General features: G+C 39.2%; 1 protein-coding gene across 3 annotated transcripts in view; it reads right to left on the minus strand.

Annotated features, from left to right (window-relative positions):
- MAK (male germ cell associated kinase) overlaps positions 1-19,154 on the minus strand; it is a 45,971-nt gene that overhangs the window by 16,909 nt on the left and 9,908 nt on the right. For 2 of the 3 annotated variants that reach the window (XM_067568365.1, XM_067568363.1), the window contains exons 6-11: positions 17,521-17,653; positions 17,262-17,433; positions 13,342-13,509; positions 8,495-8,830; positions 4,557-4,747; positions 3,442-3,572 (exon numbers count right to left, since the gene is read on the minus strand). In XM_067568365.1, coding sequence (XP_067424466.1) covers positions 3,442-3,572; positions 4,557-4,747; positions 8,495-8,830; positions 13,342-13,509; positions 17,262-17,433; positions 17,521-17,653 — 1,131 coding nt within the window. The remainder of the gene's footprint in view (positions 1-3,441; positions 3,573-4,556; positions 4,748-8,494; positions 8,831-13,341; positions 13,510-17,261; positions 17,434-17,520; positions 17,654-19,154) is intronic. The other variant, XM_067568364.1, reaches the window with a different exon arrangement.

The following is a 19,154-nucleotide window of genomic DNA, read 5'->3' on the forward strand; positions in this document are numbered from 1 at the left end:
TGAAGGAGGGAAATTGAAAAGGATCCCCTTCTTTACATTCTCAGTTTGTCCACATTCGTGATGTTAATACCGGCTGTGGAATTATTAATTTGTAATTCATGTTGTCTAAACCTGGTTTGTAATTTATTGCTAATCAGTGTTGAAGATCTGTCATCTGAAAACAAGCATATGGTGTCTGACATGATTGATGCTAGCAGACCCAGCAACCAGGAAAAAAAAAAGGTTGTTGTGGAAATTTGAGGAGACAAATAAAGAAATTGGGAGAAGTTCCTGATTTTGATTTAAGAATGACTTCTCCCAATTTCTTTATTTGTAAATTATTTGTAATCCCAGATTGGCAAAAAGGGAACATATTTGTTTTACACATAATAGGTCATCTTCTCTGGATGATGCTTTTATAAACCAGTCATCCAGGTAAGGATACACCAATATCCCCTGCCTTCTTAGATATGTTGCTACTACACATAGGCATTTTATAAACACTCTGGGTGCTGTGGAAACCCAAAAGGGAGGACCTTCATATTGAAAATGGTCCTATCTCACCATAAAATGCAAGTATTTTTGCTGACAAGGTCTTATTGAAATATGGAAACATATGCCTTTTAAATCCAGAGCAGCAAACCAATACTGAAGGGAAAGAGACAGGATTATAAAAGTTACAGATAACATGCAGAAATGAAATTTCTTTATATAAGAGTTTATTTTTCTTAAATCCAAAATAGGGCAAAGGCCCCAAATTATTTTTGTCCATAATAATCCTCCTGCAGTTCCAGTTCACAATCCATAGTCTTCTTCTGATCCAAGGCTATTAGTTCAGAAGGAACTGGAGAGAATACTACCCTTGGTTGGGTACGGGAAATTGGAGGAAAAAAATTCTTCTCTGTGGAACCAGAAGGCGTTCTAAGTTGCTGGAAGTAGAGAAGAACTTCTTCTACATGGCCTCTCTTTTCTGAATAACACATATCTGAGACTGTTTCAGTACATCTGCTTCCTTTTTCATTAATATATACTGATTTGACCTCCATATCTTCTCAATTACTATAAACTGATATGCCCCTGACTGAACCAGAGAATCTGTGCCTTGATTATTATCTGCTGCAATGACACACTGCTATTAAGTCATGGGGTCCATAGTGTTCCCTCATCTCAATCCCTAAATTCTCACTTTGGAACCAGCTCATCCAGATCCGAGAGTGTTGGATCTCAGGAAGAACGTCTCCTCATCTTCCTATGAGGATATATATCAAGCACTGGCTCCTTAAACATATTTTATTTGGAGGAGTTTTTCTCCTGCAGATTGGCTCTTTTCAAAGAGGTTGACACTATCAAGAACTGGAAACTCATGCCCACATTATCAGTTGAGTGTTTACTAAAAATATTAGCACTAAACATAGTGCCTCAAGAGGATTTTCTTTTCTGATCTTTATCACAGGGTCTCCTAGCATTAGCAGTGGAGGAAGAAGACTCAGCCAGTGCCAATCCTAATCTGTGGGTTTTTCTCACTCCTTGCCCTATTCCATTTCCAGATAGTTTTACCAGCCTTCTTTTAAAAGGATCGCTTGAAGTCTATTCTGTCTTTCTTTGCTCTCACTGTGAATGTTCAGCAAATTGAACACTTATAGGGTGAGTGTCCTTCATCTAAACATGCAGGGCATCTAACATGTGTATCTGATGTCAGAACACTGACATACATCTTTTGAAACTGGATTTGTTCTTCAGTTCCATGCCAAGTAAGGAACTGTATTACTCTATTACTACAACTATGTAACTACTTAACTACTAACACTTAAGTCTATCTAACTAATCATGGATCTGGGAGGACTCCGGAGCTCCACATAAAAACTCTTCAGCTGGTTGCAGCTTTGAAGGAAGTGAGGCAACTGGAGCACCAGGCTCCTTTATATCCTTGCCCTGGAACACTCAAAGTTCACTGAGGGGAGGGGCAAGGGAGGACATGAGTACTCCAACAGCTACTGCTAGCTAGAGTTCTACCAGTCAGTCTGCATTGGTCAGAGCAGGGGACACTTGAAGGAGAACTAAAAGCTCCTTTTCAAGCTAACTAAGTTTATATAGAAAATAAAATAACAGTGTAATAATGGAGAGCAGATGAGTAGTATGGCACCAGAGAGATTATTATAACACACTTTCAGACAACTACTTATAAGTAAACAACTCCTCTTCCTCTCTTTGCTTCTTATTCTTGCTCCTGGTGATTAATAAACTAAAGAATTTTCCTATTACTTTGTAAACAAAATTGCTCAGATTTCAGTTGAGCTGCTTATATACGCCCATGAAAACAGAAGCGCGTTCATGGGACAAATATTGAGCCATCTTTTCTGCTTGAATTTCAGACAAACCAAAAATCACTCAGATTATCAAGGTGTGGCATGGCTTCAATCTACAAACTGTGAGTTGCACTGATTAGTGTAGGTCAGCAGGTAAAGACTGACTCTACTATTAGTTGAGATTGTCAGTGTCTCCCTACAGAAGAACAGGATAACAGCGAGAAACTGCAGAGCTGGAACTCATATGCAAACTGGACACAATCAAACTGGGTCTGAACAGGGACTTGGAATAGTTATCTCATTACAAGAAGTAATTGTCACTGTTCACACATTCTCACCTTCCAATCAATGGTTGTGAATAGGCCTCATCTACTCTAACTGAATGGACTTTGCTAACACCTACCCTCCCCATTGTTGTTCCTTACTCTTGGATGTATATATATATATACACCCCCTATCTGATTTCTATTTCTTGCATCTGACGAAGTGAGTTGCAGCCCACGAAAGCTTATGCCTGCAGAAATAAAATTTGTTAGTCTTTAAAGTGATACAGGACTCTCGTTGTTTTTGCTGTATACAGACTAACATGGCTACCCCTCTGGAACTTTTCATTGTGAGCATAATACTCAAGAAACTAAGTCTTGATGATGGCAATCTGATTAACCATCAACATATAATCAGTCTCTTATTGTTGGGGAAGGTCACCGAGAAAGTTGTGCTGTGTCTGCCTTTGGCAGTGTCCTGAATCCTTAAATTTCCTTGATATTGGTCAACTAGCTTATGGTTCTGGGTATCAGGAACTGTACTGGTTCTGTTAGCTGATAATTCTCTTACCAATGGACAAAAAAAAAAAAATCTGTTACTGATTCTGTCAGCAGGTTTAGGCCCTACCACAAAGTAGACCTGCAAGGCGAATGATCACAGTATGCAAGTGGTGCTGAGACCTTCTCTACACAGCTTGGTCCTCTTGTGTCAACTATGCTGTGATTGAGAGCCCTATATGCCCAAAGAACTGGAATGGCATTTGGCCAAAAGTTTGAAAATTTAACCTAGTCAATGAAAGGTAAAATTATCCAATCAAAACAACAAAAATACAAGATATCACATACAGACAATTCAAAACTTGTGCTCTCCATGACAAAGATTTTTCTCTTACCAGGCAGATATCTTGATTGTCTCAGGTAGTATTGTTTTGCTGATGTATTTGATATTCCAGAGTCATTTCTCATCAGAGCTTTACTTTCCCCTCCTGACTGGAGACAGCCCAAGGCCTTTGGCTCTGGCACACTGAAAATCAAGGAATCTAGTAATGTAACTGATTACTCTACAATCAGAATTACAGAAATGTACTCAATCCTGATAGGGACAGTGCTCTTATCCAACCTCCATAAATCTTTTCCAAGTAATGATTGTGGTCCTGATTTTATTTCTACCGAAGTAAATGGCAAAACTCTTAGTGACTTCAATGGGAGTGGATTCAGGCTCTATGTGAAAAAAGTGGGTCCTGGTCTATTCAAAGAATACCAGTGCCTGGTGATGACCAATTGCTTAAAGTTTCTCTCTGGCTGAAGACTGAGATACACAAAATCAGTTCCTAATCACAAAATAAGTGTACAACAAGTAAACATTTATCAGCTGGTGTAAAATAGACTGAAAAGAAGTATATTTGCAGTGTCATTGTTTTTTCAAAAGAGCAGAGGAACATAATTATCTTGAAAATGAAAAAATGCAGCACTAGCTGAAAGAATCACTGTAAAAACCTCTCCCCAGCCAATTATCATATACCACATTGCACGCCAACAGAGAACATGAAATGACGTTGGGCAGTAAAGAAGACCTGAGACCAAAATCTTCAAACTTTTCCCAAGTGCTCCCTTTATTGGGCTTCATTACAAGGAGGCTTACTTATGTGAATTAGGCTGTTTGGTTTCTCATTGCCTCTATCAAAGCAAATATATCTGTTAGTACTCAGTCAGCCTCAAGTATGGTGAGGCATACCTGCAAGGCCATATCTGGCCAGGAGAGGGTTCAGAAGGGTAGCCCATCCCTTTACAGGCTACTTTAAGAGTGAGTTACTACTGAACATGAATAAGGGCAGTAGAATTTGTCCCTAATTTAGTGGATAAAGAAAGTACAGTTAATTTAATCTATCTAGATTTTAGTCAAGCATAAAAATAAATCTTACAATACATGAAAACTCACTCTATAAGCCAACTGAAGGTAAATGAAACCACAATAAAATCAAGTGTCTTATGTAATTGCAGGACTTACCTAAACAGAAACTCTTTTGTTTTCTTTTCCTTTAACTGTGAAATGCTGGGCTTTTTGGAATATGAAATTCCAAATTCCATGTCCTCCAAGTCATCCCAACTGTCCATAGTCTTTAACAGAGTCTGACCCCATCGTCTCCTGCAATTTTTAAGACCAACTGCACCGTTTTGAGGGCCTGTGGTTGCTTGCTTCTGTTTTCAATAGAAAAAAGCTTCAGTGTTCTCTCATTTTATATTTTACATCTAGTTCATTGCCTGCCTGAATGCACTGAAGTGCTTGGAGAGATTTCTCTCTCTCCATGGTAAGCAATTCAGGGCCTAATCTTGCATTTATTCCGAATATCTGAACAGATATTAGTATCAGTAGGAATTCTGAGTGTCAATCAATGCAGGATCAGGTCTGAGTTGTCCAAATCTACCAGAAGCAGTTAGCTTAGGGATCATATACTAGTACCAATTTGCTGAGCCTAGTTCACCTCTTTGGTTCCACTGGCTTAAAACTGCAGAAAGAACCTAGACCCCCTGGGAGCTGAAAGTCTGTCAGGAATAGGAGGCAGAGTAATGCAAGCCTTTCACCACCAGCAGTCCAAAGCCAGATGGCACAACCCCCAAAATAGATTGGCCTGCCCAAGAGGGAGTAGTGCCAGGCCAGCCAGCCCTCTCCCAGGCATCCTCTGCCATAGGGTCTCCTGTGAAGTCCTAACCAAGTTTTAAAGAAGTCATCTCCATTCATTTGCAGCTGATCTGATGGGCATTGGCATGATTCTGGAAACCCACAATTTATAAATACTTCTCAAATTACAGGTCAGTGAATATTATTGGGGAAAAGAAAAAAAAATACTGTATATGTTTTTAATTCCATAAAATATTTCTTAATATTTTTGAGAACAATTGTTATGCTCTAATTCAGCTTTGGCTTGAAATCTACAAAATTAAAAACTGTTTAGAAATAAAATGAAGATTTCAAGACCTTACTTACAGCTTGGAAGACCTGAGTTCAATGGATTTTGCAGGTACTCATTACCTAGCAGGATCATGCCCGCAGACCTCAGTTGGAGCAGTAATGTCACATATAATAGTGCTAGAAGGGTGGTTTTAAATCATCTAGTCCAACTTCCGCTTCAAGCAGGAAAAAGTGCTAGCTTACCCATTCCAAGTGATTATTTAAACATTTTCATAATGCTTCATATTCATATTTTTATAAATAGTTTATAAATAGAATGATTACTAGATAATCATGTTACAGACATGAGTAGTATGTTACAGATACTGTAGTTATAAGCACATCATCAGAAGGAATTATAGATTAATACAAGTCATCATTATCATAGAATCAGAGTTGGAAGGGACCTCAGGAGGTCATCTAGTCCAACCCCCTGCTCAAAGCAGGATTAACCTCAGCTAAATCATCCCAGCCAGGGCTTTGTCAAGCCGCAGCTGAAAAACCTCTAAAGATGGAGATGCCACCACCTCCCTAGGTAACCCATTCCAGTGCTTCACCACCCTCCTAGTGAAAAACTTTTTCCTAATGTCCAACCTAGATCTCCCCCACTGCAATTTGAGACCGCTGCTCCTTATTCTGTCATCTGCCACCACTAAGAACAGCCTAGCTCCATCCTCCCTGGAACCCCCTTTCAGGTAGTTAAAGGCTGCTATCAAATCTCCCCTCATTCTTCTGTTTTGCAGACTAAACTAGTTCCTCAGCCTCTCCTCATAAGTCTTGTGCTCCAGCCCCCTAATAATTTTTGTTGCCCTCCACTGGACTCTCTCCAACTTCTCCACATTCTTTTTGTAATGGGGGGCCCAAAACGGGACACAATACTCCAAATGCGGCCTCACCAATGCTGAATAGAGGGGAATAATCACTTCCCACGATCTGCTGGCAATGCTCCTACTAATGCAGCCCAATATGCTATTAGCCTTCTTGGCAAACAGGGCACACTGCTGACTCATATCCAGCTTCTTATCCACTGTAACCCCCAGGTCCTTTCTGCAGAACTGCTGCCTAGCTCATTGGTCCCCAGTCTGTAGCTGTGCATGGGATTCTTCCATCCAAAGTGCAGGACTCTGCACTTGTCCTTGTTGAACCTCATCAGATTTCTTTTGGCCCAATCCTCCAGTTTGTTTAGGTCCTTCTGTATCCTATCCCTACCTTCCAGGGTATCTACCACTCCCCCTAGCTTAGTGTCATCTGCAAACTTGCTGAGGGTGCAATGTACCCCATCCTCTAGATCATTAATGAAGATGTTGAACAAAACCAGCCCCAGCACCGACCCCTGGGGCACTCCGCTTGTGACCGGCTGCCAGCTAGACATGAAGTCATTGATCACTACTAAATAGCCTTATAAATACTTATAAATAGCCTATTGTCCTGCTGGACAGTGTAACAATTAACCATCATTAAAAACATTAATTGATCATTTATTAATCCTTAATAAATCACTTATAGATGTCCTTGTGACAGATGGACAACATTCTGTAACAACCACATGGAATTAAGATAACAAACCTTAACAAACCACATGGAATTAAGATAAAGTTTATGGAATTAAGTTAAACCGTACTGACTTAGGGTTAACACTTTTGGGGTATACAATTAAAAATGCAGTTGTGTATGTGTTACTGTGGTACTGTATGTACCTTCCCTAGTACGGAGGGGATGCTAATATACTTCCTCCATCATCAACCTCTTGAAGCTACTGCCTGGAGAAATATGCAAATACTAGTTCAAACTGGATTCTCCAGGGACCAACTGACAAAGAAAGGGTTTTTGGATAAATAGTCTGGTTTTAAACTAGCTCATGGCCTTCTACCTGATCCAGGAAATGGACAGGATCCCTGGTCCACAGAATGCTCCTATCCTTAGGATAGGGTTAGAAGAACTGGGCCTACTGAAATCTCATAAGACTGGGTGCTTGTTCTATGCAGAGGCTATGTGGCAGAGTAGAGGGTGAAAAGCCCCTGAGTGCCTCTGCCGTCCCAACCCAGTTGGCTGGGCTGCAGCAAAGCAGGCCAGCAGGGCCACAGACTGCAAAGAGGAGTAAGCAACAGCTTAACACTCTGATTAGAGCGAGCCAGAACCTTGCCTAACGAGGCAAGAGAGAACAGCTGTCTCCCTAGCTGGGGAGGATATATAAGCCAGCTAGGGAGAAACCGCAGGGAGGCCTTGCCAGGGAGAAGGGCAAGAGTCCTGCTACTCAGTTTGCCTTATGGCCAGAGAGTGAGCAGCCCCAAAGCCTTGGGGCCAAACAGCCTGATGTGAGAGCGGGGATTGTTTACATGCAGTGTAAATAAATGAGCACGGGTGACTGCAATGGGTTACACCTGAGAGTCCTTTGTTCTGGAGGGGGAAAGACCACCCAGGGGACCCAGGAGGCCCTGGCAATCCGCCACATGCTGGAATGAACTTGTGACCACAAAGTAATCCCTTTGGGTAGGGGGGTTGAAGGACTGTTCCTGCCAGAGCCCATGTTAGGGTTGGAATTAATTTGATAACTTATTAGCATACTTGTAGATTCTTTTATTGTTTAATATATTTTCTCTGTAATGCTTTTTACTTTAAGATTAAAGTAGGATTGCATAAGAAGTGCTGCTATGGTAACATACCTGTAGCAATTACATCAGTTAACTGTCTCTAAAGAGAAAGCAAGCATATGTACTTGAGCAACCTATCTGTGATGGGAAATACACAGTGATGAAAGGAAACTGCAGTCTGAATATACCCTGGTCAAGAAAGGCAACAGCTGGGAAACTGGAACCCTAAACATGGGTGCCCGGGCTGGAGCACAGAGGGAAAATACAGGTGCAGATGCCCTGAACTATTAGTTTTTATTTAATGGAAAATGTGACCCCTTTTAAAAAACCTACCTAGTGACCTTGCCACAACTAACATGACAAATTATTTCATGTATATACTCTTAACATTTATTGATAACTTACTGGTGATGAGTTTTTATTGATGGTTGGAAGAAGTGGTGGAAGCTGTTGCTGTTGGGATGGTTGTTGGTTAGTTGTATTCTGTGGCAGCTGAATTTGCTGGAGAGGTTGGTGGTTAATCTTTGACAGAAGTTGTGGCTGAGTCTTGTCAGGTGCATCAGGTGAAGACTGAGATTCTGGCTTGGATACAGATTCTAGTTTTGATACAAGTTCTAATTTGGGTAGATTTGGCTTTGGCTCTGTTGGCTGAATAGGTTTAATAACAGCTTGTTTCTGTTCCAAATATTGTGGAGGAGGTCCTAAAACTTGGCCAACTTGATAATAAGGGTATTTCAAAGCCTGAAGAAGAATGTAAAACATATTTAGTATGCTTCTAGAACTAGAATGCTGTAACTTCTTCAGAGATGTAAGCAAGTTTCTAAAGCTTGATAGCAAATTCCACAGTGCAGGTGCAAGATGGATGCAAGATGAGCTCACACATGTAAGTGGAGCACATGAATAGTCTACACTTGATATTTGATTTTGTGGTGGTGAAGGGATAAAATAAAACTGTGTGTGGTATCAAGATGGCATGCAGAAACATGACTGAGTGGTAATGCAGAGTGTATTTTTGAGGCAATGTGATTAGAATCTGGTGCTTGTAAATTATGGTAAGAGGCAGACTAGAAATACCTAAAATGGATGGATGGATGCTTACAAATAACTTAATGGATATAGGACATTGCTTCTAAGAGCTATCTTGCCATTCACATGTGGATTCTCTATCACAATGTTCAGTTCACGTTGTTTGTGCATTATCCTAGGTTACCAGCACTGAAGAGGAATATCCCAAAGGGTGGTATGAGGTTTTCCTCTGATTTATGTTAGGTAGGCTTGATCTGTTGCTATATATGTGAACACAGCCTCATGTAGGTGTCTTACACACGTGCATCATGGCTGCTATTTTGACATTCGTGTGTGTGTGTGTGTTTGATTGGTATACACTAATGAGGAAAGTTTCTCCTGAATTTTCAGTTCACTCTATGTATATTCACATCCCCAGCTCGCTTTTTGTTTAGTCTACTGTGGAACTATATCCAGAGTACAGTGCTTGCTGTACTTTCATGATATTCACCTGTGAATGACAGCATCTATTTTCTTGCCCTTGACTAGTTCATTCTAACTCTTTCCTCATGACATCCTTATGTCCTCTGCTGGGTGCATAGCATAGCAATACAACATGAATCAGAGATGTAGTGCTGCCAGAGCATTGCTCTGGCATCTGAAATCCAGGAGGGAGCTATGCTCCAGCACTTGCCATTGTCTGAGCCTTTAGGATATGCCTACACTGCAGCTGAGAGGTGTAATTCCCAGCACCGGAAGACAGACTTGTGCATGCTAAAAATATCAGTGTGGACGCTGCAGCCTGAATTGTGACTGAGGCTAATTGCCTGAGCTCAGCTACAGGTGGTCAGGCAGCCTGAGCTGCCACCTGTGCCATAATATCCACACTGCTATTTTTAGCACGAATCAGTCTACCCCTCTGGCAATCACACCTCCCCATTGCAGTTCCTAAGAGCAGGATTAATTTTAACCAACTCTTCTTCAAAGGCAGCATTTAAGATTTAACCAGGTTTTTCCCAGCAGGATTTTTAAATAGGTTTTAAAGCAAGCCACTGAAAGGTAGGAGTGACATCTTCTCTTTTCAGATCGTGTGGTTTGGGGGATAATTTCATTGACTTCTTAATTTTGTGTGCACTTTTCAAAGCTTTTCTATCTTCATTTGTTTATGTAGGCAAATCCAAGTCATTTTTCCTAAGAAACACACATAAGAATAAACTGCTTCATGCTGAGGTAGTAAAAAAGGCTAGATACCACCAGCACGCTACATCTTAAATCACTTATAAATCCCTCTCCCCCACCTACTTCTTCACTCTGCCTGTGAGGAGATGTAAGTGTCTGTTTCTGGTGGTGGTTGTTTTTTTAAAAGGTGTTTCCAATTCATTTAAATACTATAGCAGACATGTATCAACAGTTAAGAAATGGGATGGCTGCTGAAATAAGGATCAGCATTAAGGGGCCTGTAAAAATCGGTTTAAATATTGTGTGTTAAAGCCAGATTTTGCCTCCCCAACTCATAATTAGCAGTATTTTATTCCCAGAGCCATCTCATTAACGTTAAAGAGACTTCTCAGAGTAAACTACTACTTATTATGGACTTGATCCACTTTCATTCAGGCCAATGAAAAGATTTCCAATCACTTCAGTGGGAGCTGGATCTAGAGGTCTGTTTAAGCCCACCTGTAATACTGAAAAACACAGAACCAAAATAATCTTTGATCTCAGTCCTAGGTAAATCCATAAAATAGAACAGAGAGAATTTGTCCCCTGTTGGTGGATATTTGTGATGTCACTGAATGGTGCAGGGGAAACTCAGAATACAGAACATGCTCCGTGTACACTGTACATCAATAGTCAATAACAATTCAGACTTTATGGCAATACATCATGTCCACATGGGTTTAAGCTTGCTCAATTAACAGATATGAACATCGTTTAATATCCTAAAGTGAAGCTGTCTAAAACAAAGACTAAAGATCAATTTAAAATAGAGCAGAAAGAATTTTATAAATGTAACAGATTTCTTTCAAACTAATAAAATATAGGGTATTCATTCAGTACTGTACTAGCCATCAGATTAATTTTAAAACTGAACTGTGGTAGTCTGCATTGCCTTGCCTGATTTTCATATGATTAGATATCTGAATTTTTGAAAGTCAAAGCTGATCAAATACTAGCTGACAACTTTGCATTTTTTTTTTAGGGTAAAGTCAACATCTATCATTTGCATTGGCAGAAAAATGGAGGGTTCCCCCCCTCCTTGAGAGTTATAACCTGGTTATCTATTCTGGCCTATAATCTGATGTCACAGTGACCCACATACCCTCAGACAGCTTGATCATCAAGCACTAAAATAGAGAATCATATAAAATGAGAACTTCCCATGCTTTGCAGATATGCAATAAAACATTTTAAGTACCACCATGGATTTTAGCAAAAGTTGTACGGTATACAAAACCCACCCCATGAAGCAGCTTCTGGCACAACACTACATAGAACCATACTTAAATGTTGTTTTTCACACAGAAAATTAAGGGAAACAAGTTCTGCACAAATACACAAACACTGATTTTGTGTATAATCCACTTACAGCTTGCCCTTTCCCCCCCAAAAAAAACTAGTTTACTGGCCTGAAAATACAAGTTCTAATCTCTCAACAGGTTAATTCAGCCATTCTTCCATCCAAGTAGAATTCCATGGACTTATTATATGGAATATTTTGAGTGAGGGTCTACTTGCTCTCCATGGATATTAAAGAACCCGATGGCACTTTCCAACAAGTAAAGCCCCATGTTATAAACCAAAATTTCCCACATGACAGAATATACACCTATATCCACACCCTACACATTACTGTAATAATCTTTGTACAAAATATGCCTTATAAGGTATAATTTGAAAGTTTAATTTACTTGTCAGTATCATCCTGATAAAATATGCATGGCAACATTATATGTAAAGTTATAAGATTTCCGTGTATGACGTTAACACACATTCCAAACTCCACAGCCCTGTCCAAACAGAAGTTGGCAAACAGATTTGTCTTAAACAAAGGAATGTATGCTTGCCTTAATTTGAACTATGATTCTATGCACTTTTAAGCAGTAAACAGAGTCATCAAGCAGGGACAGAAACAAAGAAAGCTCAAACAGATGAGAAAGCCAGCAGGGAGCATCCTTCCATATTTTGTCTCCTAGTGCCCAGCTGGAAATATTTTTCAAGACGGGGACTGAAACTATAAAAATGTTTTTCAAGAGGGGGACTGAAACTATAAAAAGGAGGGACAAACCTCAAGGCACCACTCTCTGTCTCCTTGCCCATCACCTTCACTACGCCTTAAGATATAAAGGAAGCATTCATTGGACATTGGGGGAAGGGTCCTGACTTACAGGGTTTGGTCAGTAAGACTGCTGAAAGCATGTGGTGAGACACTTTCCTGAATCTGATATAGTTTGTTAAGTTAGGTATTAGTAAATGTCTTATCTTTATTTTTCTTGTAATCATTTCTGATTTTTATTCCTTATTACTTTTATTCATTAAAAATCTCTCTCTTTGTACTCAAACTTGTTTTATTGTTTTATCTTATCCAGTGTGTTTAAATTGAAATGGCTGGGTAACTCTATTTGGGGTGACAAGTTGTGAGCATATTATTCTCTGAAAGGAATTTGTCCCTGATTGCTTAGTAAGGTTCACCTCACGTCTAAAAATAAAGATATTTAGCTCTTATAGAGCACTTTTCACCCACAGATTTCAAAATACTTCACCAAGGACAGTTTGATCACTATCCCTTTTAAAAATGAAGAAAATGAAGTAGAGAGAGAAGTAATTTGCTCAAGATCACACAGCAGGTCAGGTACCAGAAAAATCCAGGTCCTCTGAATCCCAGGCCAGTGCTCTGTCCACTAAACCACATTGATTAGTTCACATTGTTTCACTTGCTGATTCAATTTATTCAAGTCAGGTGTGACAGAGACCGACGCTCTGATATGGACCTGTGCTAACAGCATCAATGAGACCAAATTACAGAGCGAATGGAACTCACAGTTTGATATCAGTTGAACCACCCAACTTTGAACATTCTGGATTTCCTCCTGTCTTATTTCCACCCACATCTATAAAATAGGAGGGTGATTTTTACTTTCCTAGAGTTCTGTGATGATCATCTAGCTCGTGTGTGTAAATTTTAATCTAAAAGCACTATATACATTGTTATTAGCCTTATAATGAATCCATCACTTAGGCAGTCACACCTGACTTGCTGTAGGTCGCTTCTTTGGATCCCAGTTCAGCATATCAGTCATAAGCTGTACGGCCTCATTGCTGGCATTTGGAATGAGAGTTTTGAGGTGTATCGGGATACATTGTGGGAAGCGGAAATTCATGGCAGATGCAAGCTGGTACCCTTCTGGCCAGTCACTCTGTTAAAAAGTAAAAACAAAATGATGGAGAGTTAACACACTACATCGTTTTGGATCAAATTAAAACAGAATTCTACAACCTGCATGCTGAGGAGGGAGGCACACTGCTCAAGTGGTGGAAGCTGGAGGCATTAATCTTGTGGAGAGCATCCATAATGCCTGCAAAGTTATAGAGGGAATGAATTTCTCAGTGACTTCTATGACACCTGTACAATTCTGTGTAGTGCATTCAGCCCTCTCAAGAACAGCCCTCTGCGTGCTGTCTGGTGTATAAGGGATGAGACCATAACTATATACACCATACGCAGACATGATCTTTCTGTGGAGGAGGGTGGACACACACAATCCCCACACTGAGGGAGCTCAAGCAGCTAAATTATACTGGCGTGGTAACACTGGAGGTGGGGTCCCTCAACCCAAAGTGCACCTACACTAAGGTAGCCAAGATTTGTCCCATACCCTATTACATCAGAGTTCACTAATCAGAAATCCAATGATTAAATCGAAACTGCATACTCCTGTAATAAAAGAAATACATTGAATCATTGATCTTTGACACATCTAACTTTTAAAAATGACTTTGAAGTCCTCAGTTAGTAATCACATTATTTGAACATATATCTTAGTTATTGTCTATTTGTTATTTTAGAAGTTAAGGCTCTAGTCACGCTAAATTCTTGGCAGTTACAGAGTCCAATAACAATTATGGACCTGATTCCATAAACAAATCATACAAAGGACTCCCAGTGAAGTGCAACCCCCTGGAAAGAATTTGACCAGTCAAATCAATAAACATGCCCACTGACTTTAGTGGTGGCAGGATTAGGCCCTTAATGTGAACTGGAAACCTTTCTGCCTACCCTTGGAGTTGGCAACATGCTCAGAGTTATAAGTAAGAGGGAATATATCGCAGCAATAGCAGAGGGTTAAGAAAATGGCTCACTGGAAAAGTCTAGGGGGAAAAGGTATAATATAGCACAGGAAAAGTGTGTAACATCAGTTTCTTGTAAAATGTTCCTTGAAGTTATTTAAAGTACCATTGCCATTCCTCAGCAAATTTCCTAAAATACACTTTACTGACCCCATTCTCATTAAACTGTCACACTCTCGCCTCCCAGCGTTACTGTCCTATAATTGCTGATTACAGTAGAAGCTCTTTCAATTCTGTCAGCCTGTTCAGTTTGTGTGGTGATGCCGCAAGGCAATACCTGTGATATCACAATTGTTTCCACATTAATAAACTGTGAAATCATTAATGTGGAGTTATGAATTGCAAAAGAACTCACCCAGGAAAGGGGAGACTTATTAGAAAGGTGTCAGCCTCTACACAAAAATAAGCAAGAATGGAAAATGGAAATGAAAATGAAAATATGCATTTTTAAAAATTAACATTTGTGAAACTGTCTGCATGTGCAAATGATCCACTAACATTATAACTTTGTGTTTGTTCATAAAATAGCACAACATTTCACCATATCATTTAATGTGCCAGTTACTATGCAAGTTAGTGAGTGAAAACAGTATTTAGAATGCCACTTGGTATTTTCATAGGCAGAGGAAGGCCAGATTCTTAGTTCTGCTCAGCAGAGGAGAGAGCCACAGAGGAATGAATTACAGCTTCCTGATCCTGGAGCTCGTTTTACAATAACCCCAGTCCCAAAGCACTTTAGTACAATCTAGCATCTGCTCTAAAGTAAGCAGGATAGTCATGGCACTCAAGGGACCATCTGCCAGAGGAGCACAATGTGCTGGATCACAGCTCAGTATCTGGCCCATAACCTGTCTTCACTCAGTACTAAAAGTGTTCCAAAAGTTAAATGTTGTGCTTTATTTAATAACCGTTCTTTGTTTACAGTAGCCATAAATTCAGAAAGAAGATGAAAAATGTATCTTGTACTTATGAACCGCTTGAATAATTTTTGCCATTAACGTTCAAGAGGTTTTTGATGAAGATTAAAAGCCTGGAGTACTTACTGTGTAATACAAAGCATTTTTAATGAGCAATTTCCAAAGAAAACTGTCTGTTACACCTCACAGGTAAATTTTCCACCTTCACACCACTGACTACCAAATATAACTCTCCACCCATTACTTTTCATTATCTGCCCAGTCATGAATTTGCACCAGTCTCTCAATATCTTCTTTTGGATGTCTTCCCACCACCTCAATCTCCATATATTAATATGGAAGAATCTTATATTTCTATCCAAACTTTCTCCTTTCCTTCACTTCTCCATCACTGTTGACAACTCCTCTATTGGAACAGGGACAGTACCTAGAAAACTGCAGGCACTATTAGAAACAAATCAAAGAGTAATAACATTCTACTTTTTACCTAGCCTGATGAGCTTTACCTACTATCGCCATCCCTACCAATCTCTAGAATCAAACTGTGGCCTGTCAATTTTTCTTCTATAAATCTAAAATCTACATGTTTCTGTTCATCCCCATGGCTAAAATCCTGTCTTAGGTCTGTCATCTTCCACCTCAATTGCTAGACTTTCCCCCTCCTTGGCATACCTGCATCTCACATTCCTCTCTTCAATCTATTACAAATTCTGCAGGTAAAGTTATCTTCCTCTGCTGCCACTGCAACCATCTTACCCCAATGACCCCTGAAATCCCTTCAATGGCTTCCTCTCACCTTCAGCATTAAGTGCAGGCTTGTCATTTTTACCTTCCACCCCTGTTTATGACTCTCTTCTGTTGATTAATTCTACATATCCCTCATTCTCATTACCTTCCCTTCATACTACTGCTTGCTCCTGTCACCTTCTTTCATGCTATCCCCTAGTCTCAGTTCCCATGCACCAAGCATCGTTCATCTCCTCCTTCAAAGATGTCTCCTCACTATTGCATCTCCACAACTCCTTCCATTTGAATTGTTGTGCTGTGGTTAGTTATGTCTGAACTGAACAGTATGCTCATCGCGGTGGAGACTGTCTTTCTATGCATGGTGTAAAGTGGCACATATATTTAGAGTGTATTACAAATAACCGATGTAGTTCTTTTGTAGCTCATTACAGAATCAAACTTTATGGTTTTTGTTTTTAAAAGAACAAAATCTGATTTGAACCTGCAGAAAATAAATATGTTTGCGTACACAAATGAATATTTGCTTGCTCAGGTATCTATTTGTTCAAACAACTGCTTTGTGTGTGCACATGCAAGCACATGTGTGCATATTTTTGTAAGCATTGCTCAGCCTACATTTTTCAAAACTTGACCCTTAAACAGCATCTGGTGCCTAAAATAATTGAAAGTAATTCTTTCTAACACCAACAGATTATCCTTTTTCCTCCCTTGATGCTATTGCTAAGAATATTTTACATGAAAACAGGAGCTCTGTATCTTAAAAGTTCAATTGTTCCATTTTTTCTCACTTTAAGCACAATTCTCATTTAAGACATCAATTTCCTGAACAATAATTTGGCATTGTTACAATGAAAAAAATAATTTTTATGCAAATATCCTTAAAGCTACACGTGTAACTTCCTTTTTAAGAAACGATTTTTAATTTATCTGGTTTTCATCGTGATGGAGAATAAGTGTATGTAAAAATCACACACCATTAAAGGATGCTAATAAACAAAACAGGAATATTATTCTATACTTCAATAAGAATAAGTACAATTTAGAAAGCATCAAGTAATAATTTATATGCATCCATTGAAAGCAAGATAGCACCTGATACACTTTATTCATTTTATTCTCACTAATTTTTACTACTATAAATCTACAACAGGGCTTACCTTTTTTGGAGTCCCTAATACTTGGCAAATTTTGAAGATTTCATCTACTTCACTTGTCCCTGGGAAAAGAGGTCTCAGTGTGTAGAGTTCAGCCATTATGCTACCAACAGCCCAAATATCAATAGGAGAGCTATAAACAGAAGATCTTAACAAAACTTCAGGTGCACGGTACCTATAAGAAATAACGGGACAAATTTAGAATTGGAGGTACAAACAGAAGGTAAGTTAAGGTCATATGTTTACTGCACAACTCACATACCATCTAGTAGAAACATAATCTGTATATGGTGGCTGAGATCTGAGTTCTCTAGCCAATCCAAAATCGGCTATTTTCACAAGTTCTGGACCCATACAGAGGAGATTTTCTGGCTTCATATCCCGATGAAAAAAGCCTATGAGTATACAAAGAAAAAGATAAATTGTGCCATCACTTGTTCAGCAACCAGTTTGGGCTTAACCATACAAAATTCACTTTGGGATTCTCTGGTAACCATTAGCTTTTCTTTCATCCACACTCTTTCAAAATAAATTATATTATAAAGAAAGAAAAAGTTTTCCTTTAATGTAATAGTATTTATTGTTGAATTAATAAGCATAAACACTAGTTTTAAAATACTAATGAAAACATGTAGCAGCTTTCAGGAAATGGCTATTTCATTGTGAACTGTGATGGTTTGGCTATCAGAGCAATGGTAGTCAATGGAGACTTGTTTTGTTTAATAATTTTAAATAACTGAAATCAGTTTTAGAAACAGAGCTTTTTTTGTAAAAACACTAGCTTGTTTCTTCCTGTTATTTATAAATAAACAAGAATCTCTGACAATATTCTTCAGTTAACATTTCTTGTAAGTTCATTTTACTTATCACTCTAGGACCAGCTTGCAGGCATAGGCTTTTAACAGGACATCCAAATTCTGATTTCAGATGTCCATATCAGCAATTATGCATGCAAATGTCTGTTTCATGCACCTAAATTCTAATTTGAGCATCAAAATCCTGTATTTGGAAGTTCAATTTAGGTATCCATATTTTAAATTAGGCTGTGTATGGCATGGTTTCTTCTACTACATGGTCTAACCACCCCTGCTGTTTAATTTAAGTAAGATTTGTAGCCAATAACAACAATCTGTTGAGCCCACTAAGAAAGGCTACGTTTACACTGACAGCGGCAAAATCGCCGCCGCCAGATCGATCTTTCAGGATCGATTGAGCGGTCAGTGAGACCCGCTCAATCGATCAGGAAGTCAATTGAGTAAGTCCACACCCTCAAGTAGTGTAGCGCTGAGTCAATGGGAGGCTCAGCGCAGTGTGAACAGCGCGCAGAAGGGAAGCTGAGCAGTCGACATCAGTTACGCAAACTACGCTCCCGTCGACTGCCGTCGAATTGCACTGTCAGTGTGAACTAGCCCAAATACTGCAATTCAGTATTTACAATAAGTCATTGGTTTTCTATATACTGTACTGAAAATCTGAAATCACAGGGACTCAGCTCAAATTATGAAGGCCAAAGATGATTTTATAAATTTCATTATCTTGCTACACCCAAATATCTAAGATTAGAACAACACATTAATACTGGAATATAGAAATTAGAATTTGCTGATGACCAGAGAATAATTTTTGGTCATAAATCAGGAAGATAAGAAACAACTTATAGATCATTTTATAGGTCAACTTTATAGATCACTTACAACATTATTAAGCATAGTACAGGTTCATTTTTGTGCAGTATTGTATCAAAGAGCCTTACCATGCTTGTGTACAAAGTAAGCCAGAGAACACTTGGAACACTATGTTCCTTAGTTCATTATCAATGAACATCTTATTTTCTCTGGCACATTGCAGAGAAAGTGATGAGGGGAGGAAAAAAACAAGTATAATAGATAAAACGAG

This window comes from Emydura macquarii, unplaced genomic scaffold, assembly GCF_026122565.2.
Source record: "Emydura macquarii macquarii isolate MOO-44397 ecotype Brisbane River unplaced genomic scaffold, CSIRO-AGI_Emac_v2 contig_2890, whole genome shotgun sequence".
NCBI classification, from domain to species: Eukaryota; Metazoa; Chordata; order Testudines; family Chelidae; genus Emydura; species Emydura macquarii.